Source organism: Palaemon carinicauda, chromosome 14 (assembly GCF_036898095.1).
Source record: "Palaemon carinicauda isolate YSFRI2023 chromosome 14, ASM3689809v2, whole genome shotgun sequence".
In the NCBI taxonomy this organism is placed as follows: domain Eukaryota; kingdom Metazoa; phylum Arthropoda; class Malacostraca; order Decapoda; family Palaemonidae; genus Palaemon; species Palaemon carinicauda.
In genome coordinates, this window is record NC_090738.1 from 7,538,821 (window position 1) to 7,551,352 (window position 12,532).

Consider the following 12,532-nt stretch of genomic DNA (forward strand, 5'->3'; position numbering starts at 1 on the left):
TGTCTGTTCCTGAGCCTTCTTCCCTTGCTGAGTAGCTGTCTGCAGCTAAGAAGAAATAGTAGTTCACCAAGACACAGGATGACTGACTAAGACCCTTCTCATACTTCTACATGGTTTTGTTGAATGAGCAGTTGAGGTACAAGGTTCTAGGGCGCACGGCCTTGCCTCATTGCCAATCTCATTTGAAAGTTGGCACAAGTTCTGCTGGTCAGGATGTAGAGCTACACTCAATGTCCCTCCCCTGCCCAGGATGTACCCGGGACATCTCGCTGATACTGTCTTCACACACAGGACCCTCTAAACAAATGTAGTCTTCCAGTACCTCAGGATAGTTTTCCTAGCTCCTACGAGTGATGATCACCCTTCCCCCCTACCCCAACACACACACACACAAAGCCTTCTCATGTTCCTCGTTCTCCAGTTTTGTCTAAAGAAGTTCCTTCCTCTACACAAGCTGCAAAGTCACTTAGGTAGGAAGAAATGATCTTCACACAACCACAAACTCTATCACTAGGATGACAGGAATCTTCAGAGTGTGTATGATTGTCTTCCCTCACACAATCTCCTCACATGACTCTACACTCACAAGTGCCTTCACAAGCACAATTGCCTTTAGAATCCACTAAGGCATGATCACCAATAAGATAATGACCACATCATTCTTTGCCACGCTCACAACCCAGTTGTCTCCTGGTACACATTCTCGATGTGCACAATTGTCCCCACAAGTACAATGCCCCGCCAGTAGCAAGTTCTGCTGAGAGGACACAATCTTTTTTAACATGCTAGGTCTTCAGTTAGCTCGCAATGTTGTCCAAGATCACAATAGTCAACGCATGTACAATCGTACAAGCGCAATCATTGGCATTCGCCTCGGTTTGTGCACTTACACCTCGATGTGTAAAACAAACACGATTAATAGCTCATAAACAATTGGGCAGTATATCATCAAATTCACAATCCCAAAAGGCAAAGTTCCTCATGCTCGGTTCTCATGATTTTGTTCTCCATGGCCTAGGCACTTATTGCAGATCTCCCAACGTTCCCTCTTTTAGCAACTGGTCTCCAGTAACAAAGTCTTCACATGGGAAGACCCGCCATGATAGGTCTCCTGCTCTAAAGTCTGACCGTGAGACCAAGCAAAGTGACAAAAATTTTGGCCCTCGGCTTTTAAAGATCGTAATTTTTCTGTAGCCACATCACCTGTTCCTTCAGATCACCAAGCACAACATTATTCCAATTTTAGGGATTGTCCAACAGGCCAAGACCAGTCTCAGTCACAAGATGTCTTCAGCACTAGATAGGTTTGACTCTAGTAAGCCTTCTAAGCATAGAGATTGTGCCACACATCTACATCCTCCTACTTGCGAGAAAAATCATTTGGATCATTCAGTCTAACTCTGTCCTTTAGAAGCCAGGACACCTAGTGTCTCCTTGACTTCAGGAGGCAAGAGAGCACGGAAACAAGGCTTCAAAAACTAAGCAACACTCTCCGATCCTTTCTTCCTTGGCGGAGTACAGACCTGGCTCTGTCCTCTGTCCAAAGAGTCCTCCCTATGGTGGAGAGGAAAGGATTATCTGGTGAAGGAAGGTTCTCTTCCTCCCAATGGAGTCTGCTTCCAGCAGAAACAGAAAATTCAGAGTTGAAATCCACCTTCCTTCAGGTCTTAGCCCTCATAGGAGAGTGAGTGAGGGGAGGACAAGAGCTGATGAAAGGAAGGCAGAAACCTTAACGATGGACTCTCACCTCCCAACTTTCGGTGCTGCCCAATGGCTTACAGATATCCCCCACTTGCAGCAGCTGGGGGAGGGATTCGCCTTTTTTCCCACTCTTCCTCGAGGTAGAGGGTCCTGAAACTGTAGATCATAATTTGGGCTTCACCATTAGCTTCTGCGCAGGTTTTCTAGGATGAAAAGCAGCAGATCTGGAAAGACTGTAACCCTTGAAGGTCACTGCTTTGTGGACAAGGAAGTCATAACTCTCCTCCACTTATCAATCCTGCCAGAACTGTGTTGAGATGTGCAGAATTGGGGCATTTCTGTGGAGGAGAGCTGCATAGTGTTCCTTGCACCAAGATCTTCCTGAGCCCCGAGACCATTCTACAACACGAGGTCTTCTCACGCGCTATGACAAATATACAGGATGACACAAGGTCTTCCTGCGTGCCGAGTCATTCGCATATGTTCACGTTATAGTAAAACGCGCTGTAAAGGGAATGGTAAGGAAATCTCAGACCAAGGCAATATATATACCTATTCAGGAAGAACAGATGGAATTGAAAGAGAAGGGGTAGGAATGATAATAACCACTAGAGCAGAAAAGGCATTAATGGAGTGGCGAGCTGTAAATAGTAGATTATTACTTGCAAAGTTTAAATCAAAGCAGTGCAATATGAGTGTTACGTGTTTGCTATTCACCAACAAATGATTTCCCTGAAGAAAGGAAACATGACGTATATGAAGAACTGCAGAGTATAATAGATGAGATTCCAGAGAGAGATATGAAAATTATGATAGGTGAGTGACCTCAATGCTAAAGTTGGAAGGAATAATCAAGGTATAGAGAATGTGATGGGTGTTGAGGGTCTTAAGCAAAGTTGCAAATAAAAATGGAACACATTTCATAAGTTTTTATTCAACAATCTTGTTATTAAAGGTACTCTTTTTCCAGCACAAGGGCATCAACAAATATACATGGATTTCACCATGTGGTAATTAAAAAAATCAAATGGATCACATAGCTATTAATAAAGAGAAAAGGAGGACTGAGAAATGTAAGAAGCTATAGAGGTGGAAACGAAGATATTGGTGTTGATCACCAGCTCCTCCTTGCCACACTGAAATAAAAAAAATTGAAAGCACCCAACAGAAAGGTAGATAGAATACCTAGGTTTGATACAACTAAACTCTTGAAGATGAACATAGAGAAATCTTTGCAACTGAATATAGGAATCAATTTGCAGTCTTAGATTCTTAAGAGACAAAGCAGATAATTAACAAAGAATGGTGGGATAATAAGAGCATATATCAGCCAGTTGGTAATGAAGTTGTGGGACATGCAGTTACAAGGAGAAAGCCATGAATATGAAATGATACTTGGGATACTATATAAAGGTAACAAAGAATGGTGGGATAATAAGAGCATATATCAGCCAGTTGGTAGTGAAGTTGTAGGACATGCAGTTACAAGGAGAAAGACATGAATATAAAATGATACTTGGGATACTATATAAAGGAGATGGACAGAAATTGTTTGTTGACAGTTTTTGAATATGTAATGAAAATTATAAGGTAGAGCATGCTAAGTATTCCAGTATTGATCATCATCATCTCCTCCTATGTCTATTGATGCAAATGGCTCTTCCTATCATTGAGAACCAGTACTGATAGTGAGTTCGAAAGAAAATCCAGGAATGACTGGAGAGATCATTTAGACAGGAAAACAGATGAGGCTCGCAAAGCTATGAATTCAGGGAGTAGCTATGGTGTAAGAATTGCTCATAGAGTTATTAATGAAATCTTGACAGAGGTAAAGAAAAAGAAGCATATACCCATCAAAAAGAGAGATGGATCTGTTATAACAACAGAAGATGACAAAAGGCAACGTTGGATGGAACACTTTAGTGAGGTCACGAATAGGAGATATGAAGGGAGTAATTTAATTGATATACATGAATCTGAGGAAGACCTTGATGTGCCCATGAATGAATTCAGTGTTTGAAGTCGAAGCTACCATAAAAAAAACTCAAAGAGCTGAAAAGCTCCTGGATATGATAACGAGATGATATTGGCAGAAAATGAAGTGACTCGCATAATACTTACAAGGTTATTTTGTAGAATGTGGCGTAAAGGCAAAACCTGATGAATGAGAACTAGGAATGTTGGTGAAAATGGCGAAGAAAGGAGATCTGACTGATTGCAATAATTACAGACACATCACTCTTACGTCAGTGTCATGAAAATATATAGTATGCTTATTCTAAAGAGACTAGAGAGAAAGATTGACGAAAAACTGAGAGATGAACAAACTGGATTTAGAAAAGGTAGAAGTTGTACTGACCAAATTCTCATTGCAAGACATGTACAGCAATGTGTAGAATATAGAAATTTACTTTCGATGGCATTTGTGGACTATGAAAAAGCCTTTGATAGCGTGTACCAGCCAATTTTGTGGAGTACTACATTATTTTGGAGTTCCTCTTAAATATGAAACTTTGATTAAGAGCATAGCTATTGCAAAGTTAATGTTAATGGAGTCCTATCAAATGAATTCCCACTGAACAGTGGCATACTCCCAGGGAATGTGTTGTCACCTATGTTGTTTATCCTCCTCCTGGATTTTGTAATGTAAAAAAACAGTTGGGGATGGTGGAGAAGGATTGGACTGGATTGGTAATGAGAAATTAGCTGAGAGTATGCTGATGACGCTGTTCTTATTAGCAGAACACCACAGGATTTACCATGCTTGCTTAACAGAATGCATGAAATATCCCATGAGATTGGGCTCAAAATAAATAGAAGAAAGACAGAGATGATGAGAATGGAGTATGCAATGGAAGATGAAATATCATTGGAAGGAGAAAGGATTAATGAGGTAGAATCATTTAAATATTTAGGAACTATGATCTCTGATACAGGGTCTTTAGAATTGGGATTTTAATCAAAGATTGAAAAAACAAATCAGACAATGGCTAGGTTACGTAAAATTTATAAATCAAATCAACAGAAACTACATATAAAAATCAGGCTATATATCAGTTTAGTGAGATCGGTGTTACTGCATGGACACAGATTTTGTAGATTTGAGAACACAGCCCTCAGAAGAATATTGGGAGTTAAATTTCAGTACATGATTAGAAATGAAAATTTAAGATAGACATTTTGAGTGCCAGATGTAGACGAGATTACGGTGAGGGTAGATGGAGATGGTTTGGGTATGCTCTTCACATTCGCCAAGAGAGATTAGTTCACCAATCTTTTAACTAGGCTTCACAAGGCACTAGAGAAGTTGGAAGACAGAGGCCTACATAGCTCAGGAGTATGAAGATTGAAGAAGGAGATGATGAATGGAGAAGTATTGATTTAAAAGCTCAAGATAGAGATGACTGGTAAAATCTAATCAAGTCCCTTTGTGTCAAAAGACATATAGTTGGGTCATTTTCATAAGTTCCGTGACCACTGACAGCGGAGGTACTTTTCTCATTGGATTTGACTTTTTGGAGGGATAATAAAGAAATTTAGCCCCCAAGCCCCAGCCAAAAGTGTGGGCATAACTTTTGAGAGCCCTGAATTAAAAAATGGCTGCCGTCACCAGTTCAAAATACTGTATTAACTTTTTCCTGGTTTGGCTTGGAGTGCTATACAAAATATGTGTTATACGGTTTTTTGGCATGGAAAATTAATTTCTGGTGTTATTTTATTGATTTGACCTGATGATGATGATGACGGAATTTGAAACGGGACTTTATAGGACTGCTCTCTTATGAGCACTGAGATGCCACAACCCATTCGCACAATTGGTGGAGACGCTACTCTCCATCCAGTGACAAGTAATTACGTGATGCCCTTGTGCACTGCTTGGTGCCACTCTCTCCTGCTCGCTCTTCAGAGGATAAAGCAACTAGTATTTGGTCAGCCTCTGAAGGAATGATAGATTATTATTATTATTACTTGATAAGCTACAACCCTGGTTGGAAAAGCAGGATGCTATAAGCCCAGGGGCTCCAACAGAGAAAATAGCCCAGTGAGGAAAAGAAACACAGAGATAAGAGAAGTAATTAACAATTGAAATAAAGTATTTTAAGAACAGTAACAACCTTAAAATAAATATTTCATATACAAGCTACATAATTTTTAACAAAATAAGAGGAAGAAAATAAGATAAGAGTAGTGTGCCAAAGTGTACCCTCAAGTAAGATACTCTAACCCAAGACAGTGGAAGACCATGGTACAGAGGCTATGGCACTACCCAAGACTGGAGAACTATGGTTCGATTTTGGAGTGTCCTTCTCCTAGAAGAGCTGCTTACATTAGCTAAAGAGCCTCTTCTACCGTTACCAATAGGACAGTAGCCACTGAAAAATTACGGTGCTGTATTAACCCCTTGAGAGAGGAATTCTTTGGTAATCTCAAGTGTAGTCAGGTATATGAAGACAGAGGAGAATATGTAAAGAATAGGCCAGACTATTTGGTGTGTGTGTAGGCAAGGGGAAAATGAACCATAAACCAGAGAGAAGGATCCAATGTAGTACCATCTGGCCAATCAAACGACCTAATAACTCTCTAGTGGTAGTATCTCAACAGGTGGCTGGTGCCATGGCTAACCTACTACTTACGTTTCAGAGGATGCAAACCTGTCTCCTTTACCGATCGATACATCTCAGGCCCTGAGGGAGAGTCAAGCACAAGAGCACCTCGTTTTCAGCACTTATGCCTGCTACCATAGCCAGCTTCCAAGTGACCTCCTGGATCAACCACTGGTCAGTTGCAGTCGCCTACTTTACGATGACTCAGGATTTGTCAAATCTCGAGATGTGAAAGAAGCACACCAACTTTGTCTTTTCAGGAGTAAATGCTGTGATTTTCTTGGCACATTAGTCAGCAAACCAGTGAGGCAAATAGATCCTGAAGAGGAGGGATACTCTTGCTTCTCGCTTCGCTATTCTTAAGGAACACTACAGTGACTGCATCTCTTTTCTTGATGGAGAAGTGAAAGAAGACTATTCATGGCACCCTTATCCATTGGGCCTTTAAGGGACTAGGCAATAACAGCCCGACCATGCCTTGAGAACGAGACTGGAAAAGACTAGGGACCTGCAAAGTCTGATTTGCACCCTCGAACTCTTCCTCCATGAAGAAAGGCATGGATGGCTTTCCACCTTTTTGCCTAGTCTGGTCAGTCCAGGAAGGGTGGTAGAGGAATGAAAGAAGGGGGGAAGAGGATGCTAAATTTCACATTCCTTGCTCCCGCTGCCATGAGTTGGTATTCCTATCAAGCCATTGGGCAGCAACATCAAAAAGGGTTAGCTGGGTGATGGAAGTCTTGCCCTCCTCTCACTTGCACCACTGATGTTTCAGGCCTTCTCCCAAAATATTAGAATGCTATGGCCCTAGTGGCACAGCTGAAAGGGATGAAGGACAAGAGAGCTTTCAAAGTCGTCGGACACTGTTCTCAATACTTCTGCAGTCAAGTCTTCTAGATGGAGAAGTCACCAGGGGCTGGAAACCAGTCTTCAGCCCTCTCACCATTAAAACAGTTTGTTCTGCAAACATCATTCAAGATTGTGACGGCAAGTATACGATCCTTCACCAGGAAAGATGCCTACTTCCAGATACCCATCCATTGTTCCTACAAAAATTACTTCTGCTTCATCCTCGGGAGTAGCATACTAGTACAAAGCCTGTCTATCACTCCTCAAGCATTAACATTAATATTTACACTCATCTTTGCTTGGGCCCAGTGAACAGGATTTGCCTCTTAGAGATATCTCGATGATTGGCTAAACCTGTCTTGGTAGTTGCTCCATGATCGAAGCGGACTTCTTTCCTTTAGCTATGATCTGGATATTATGACCAATCGGGAAAAGTTCAATCTCACGCCTGGGTATGTGGATAGATATGGGAGCAGAAAGTCTTCCCATCGGACAATTGTACTTACAAACTTGGGGAGTCTCCACACTTGTTTCTGCACAATAGAGAACTAATGTCTAACCAGTGACAGTGTTTTCTAGGATATCTTTCGTCATTGGAGAGGCTTGTTCCACGGATGTCTCTACCAGTGATCACTTCCCTGGTGTACGAAGTGTCACTGGTCAGCAGCCAGCTATCTCCTAAAGCATTAGGTTCTAGTGGAACAAGAAGTATGGGGCAATCTGGCCTGGCGGCTGAACAGTGAAAACCTATCCAGAAGAGCTTCAGTTGACTTTTCACTTCCAGAAATGTTGCTTTTCACAGTCTCATCCCCTCACAGATTTAATCCATGAAAAAAAAGCACCTGTATATCAACCTGCAGGATATGCAAGCAGTGCTACTAGCATTGCAAGCTTTCCAATAGAGTTTGATAAGAGAAATATGTAGCATTTATGAGTTGGCAAAGGAAGTGCACACCTTGGCAGTGGACAAAACATTAGTGCTGTCAGCATGGTTCATTCCAAGCAAAAGGAAAGGTTCTAGCAGACATGCTTAGTCGCCAAGAACACAGTGTGGGGTCGAGAGAGGGATTTTCATCCTCATGTGTCAGAAAGGCTGGTTGCTTTTTGGGGAATTGCCATCAATCAACCTGCTCTCCACTCAGTTGAACAAGAAACTAAGTATTCTGCTCTCCACTCAGTTGAACAAGAAACTAAGTATTCTGCTCTTCACTCAGTTGAACAAGAAACTAAGTATTCTGCTCTCCACTCAGTTGAACAAGAAACTAAGTATTCTGCTCTCCAGTTCCAGATCTGTTGGCAGCATTCAAGGATGTCTTCCAACACCCAAGACAATCTGGATGCGCTTACCTTTCGGCTTAATTTGACCATTACTCAACAGACAATTAGCTACTCAACAGACAATTAGCTAAAATGAGTCTCAGGATGACCCTGATGGCTACCAAGGGGAAAGATGCAGAGAGGAAAAATTAGTGTAGGCTATATGTTAATTTCCTTGGTCAAGAACTCATTAAACTGTCAGGTCTAAACTGTTATGCCTCACCTCTGCCTACAAAAGGATAAGAAAAACATGACGAGTAGAACGATCTGAATATCAAAACTGATTTCGATGCTTGCTTCTTTGATACTGTGCTAGTTTTGGTCAAGTCCAGAACAGTTACAATAATGTCCTGCCAGTTAAGTTCAGTGTCTCATCTGCCACCATATTGGATAAAGTATTGCAACCTCTAACTTCAAAAAGGCTAGATAGCCACAGAAAAACAGTTTTCATCATTTGGGATTTTTCTCGCACTGCCTCTTAAGATATTGTAACACGTGTCCTATCTTATCACATGGTTACATATTGCATACTGAAGTTACTGTATATGGTTGCTAACATACCGTGATATCTTGAAATTTTAGTCATCCACATGAGCAGTCTGCAACATCCTTTGCTGATGAGTCACAATGAATAGATCTTGAATGGCACCTGTACTGGATACATAGCAAGCTGCTCTCACCCTAGGCAAGCAGTCTGATTCTGCCAGGACTGGGTACATACCAAGCTGCTCTCACCCTAAGCAAGCAATCTTATTCTGCCAGGACTTGATGTAACAAGAATACCCAAACTCCTCTCCTGTTTTATGGTCATTTTCAAGAGTTTGCCATAATGAATGGAAACTTCCAAAAGCCAATTTTGAAAGTCAATCCTATTATCAAATGTGAGGTGTAAGCAATCTTAGCTACCACACCACCTCAAGTTATAAAGGAATATCTTCTACAAGAGGTCATAGGAGTGTTGATCTCCAAAGATTTTAATTTAGCAATTCTCAATCATGGGTATCCATTTCAAGATGATACTTCACATTTTAGCACTAACACTTCAAGACAGAAGATTCCTTTCACCTGTAAGGACCAGGTTGAGGAAAAACTTTAATCTTAAGAAACAGGGAATAATCAAGCCTGCAGGTAAAAACCTGTAGTGTCACCCTCTCTTTGATGCCCCCGGGAATGGCTCAGGATAATGCATTTCACTGCCAATTGTAGTGTGACCTAAAAACTCTGCATTTAACTTCAGTTGATAAACGAGTTTTGGCAATGCATTCAGTTGCCACACTGAGGAGGGCTAATGGTATTCGCTGCTACTGGTGATGCCTCCTACCAACGAGACAATATGCCACTTTTAGAAGTTCAAAAATTCTGTTAAAGTTTAAAGCTGTGAACAACATTCTCTTACGAGATTATTTCCTAACAAATCTTTACAATATCCATGAAATGCTCACAAGGACCAGGTGCCATAAGTTTGTAATCACCCTAAGTAAGGATAATCTATGAAACAGGGGTAAGAAGAGAAGCAACACCCTAACACGGAAAATTAAATTTTGAAAATTTTCTACTCCTGCTAGATTAATATTACTATAACATTGGTTTGTACATCATTTAATTAATCACTAGCATGATACACAAAGGAGAGCTTACCTTCTCTGGTACTGCAAATGGCTGGTTTTTCAAAACAATAGGTTTGACATTTTCTTCTTTATTCATTTGTAATATAACATCTGCCTTGGCAAGAAATCTAGTAAGTGGACTTGAAAGAGTTTCAGTGCAGGTGAAAATCAACCGTTCACACAAAGTTTTCAATTGATTGTCAAGATCACGCTTCGAGTCTATGCGCAATTCAGTTACCTGTAAAAAAATTTGCAAAAATTAATCATAGTATGCTAATCAAACTGCACTACAGTTTGATAAAAACAATAATTATAACTTTCATTTGGCAAACTTTAGTATACAACTGAGCTGATTTACATGGTTTAGATGGTAGTTTAATTTGGTACCAATATTAACCCTCTATTAAGGTGGCCGGTCGGCTAATGCCATTTCTTAAAGACAGGACTTTGACATTCATACCACTTAATAATGTGACTTAGGACATCTCCAAACTGTATAGGATTTATGCCTCTAACCTTCGGTTTTGCGACACCAGGGCGATTTATCCTGAAAATTATTGTTTTTCAAATTCTATCTCCTCCCTTGATGCTTATTATTACGACCTGCGATTACTACCCTATTTAGACCTGATATAGACCTCCAATCAAATAGCTTTTTTTTTTTTTTTTTTTTTTTTTTTTATGAATTTTTTCATTATGGTAAAAAATAAACCCTATAAATCCAGGAAGAAAGTAAGAAAAAATATGTAAAAAAAAAAGAATTGGGAAAAAGGGCTCTCTTTGATTGTTTTATAATGTCTTTCTTAGTTATATACAAAATTTGAATGCTTTATCTTTAAAACTAAGGGAGAAGATAGGATCTGAAGGTCAAAAAGTATAGTTCTGAGATACGGGCGTTCAAAGTTTTTCATTGTATTCTTACAAAGAAAATATTAATAAGTCTTGAATATTATGAATTTTATTGCTAAGTGAATGGATGGCAGGTAAAGTAGTGGAATGGAAGGAGATATCATCAGGTTAATGTGGGTAAGGGTTAGGTTGGGTAGAGAATGTTGGGCTTTTGTCAGTGCGTATGGGCCAGGTTGTGAGAAAAGTGAAGAAGAGCGGAATGAGTTCTGGAATGAATTAACTAGGTGTGTAGAAGGACTGGGTAGAAGGAATTATGTAGTTGTAGTTGTCATGGGTGACTTAAATGCTAGAGTGGGTGCTGGAGAGGTAGAAAGTGTCATTGGGAAGTATGGCGTACCAGGTGAAAATGGAGTGGTTTGTTTGATGTCGGCTACCCCCCAAAATTGGGGGAAGTGCCTTGGTATATGTATGTATGTAAGTTCCTTTTTGGGTATTAATAAACCAAAACAATATTATTTATCATAATGTAATCATAAATAAAGATCCCTTTGCTCAATATCTTGCTTCTTTGGGTTCCTGGTCAGGCAAGACAGTCGCTCCTTCATCCACAACACACACTTTATCCTTCATTAACTCTGCTAATATTGACGATATTACCCACTTCTGAACTCTTATTAAAGCAAATTTTCTTCTTTCTTATGTAAGCAACATGTTGAAATTTACTTTTCTCTTTGGCATGATAAAATTCTTGCTTAAACCAAGAAAAAAGGACGTAAAAGCGAGCGAATGTCAGATGTCAAACTCAAACGTGTACTCTCTGAGGTTTGTGCTAGCACTGAACGGTGTAATAATAACTTTGTCTTGTGACTCATGGAATCTATACAGATGCCATTGCTCACAATTTGTTTTATATTAGAATGTAATAATTATCAAAATTTACAACAGAAGAAATACTGCATTTTCTTGTAGGGATCAATGTTTTTAGCTTATTGAGTTACTTTTACTAATTACCTTGTAACTAAAAAAGTAAGAGGAATTTTGCCAAAATATTTTTTATGCACATTCTCCATTGCCATACGAAGCTCTGTGAATTTTTTCAGGCTTTTGCGTTTTTCATCGTATACTCCTATACTGTATACGTATTGGCATACCGGCCAGGACCCTTAAATATTCTTAAAACGTTTGCTGAAGCCTTTTACCCCAATATATTCTACTTTGGATTTGAGCATACAGTGAGCCCTTGCTACTTCACGGTTCGACTATCGCGGATTCACCACTTCGCGGATTTTTTTCATAACGCATGTATATACATATATCGCGGATTTTCCGGAAATTTCGAAAATACCGCGATATATGAAGACCCCAAATACGTATTTCGTTAATTCCATTAATACTGTAATTAGTAATATCTGCTCTTACTGATGGTTCATTGCATTACATATGACATATAATTCAGTACAGAAAGAAATAAAACACGAAAAGAGAATGTGATCATACGATAATTCAGTATACAGTACGTAGTAAAATTAAATCGAACATGAAACGCAAATCAGATGCAGTCATACCGTATTTGAATGGTGTAAGGCTGCTGATGGCTACTACTACAAA

The 12,532-nt window shown here is 39.8% G+C and overlaps 1 protein-coding gene across 2 annotated transcripts in view; it reads right to left on the bottom strand.

Moving 5' to 3' along the window:
* The window catches only part of Cog3 (conserved oligomeric Golgi complex subunit 3), a 152,086-nt gene that overhangs the window by 1,380 nt on the left and 138,174 nt on the right, over positions 1-12,532 (bottom strand). For both annotated transcript variants that reach the window (XM_068386773.1, XM_068386774.1), the window contains exon 10: positions 10,107-10,313. In XM_068386773.1, the coding sequence (XP_068242874.1) occupies positions 10,107-10,313 (207 nt within the window). The remainder of the gene's footprint in view (positions 1-10,106; positions 10,314-12,532) is intronic.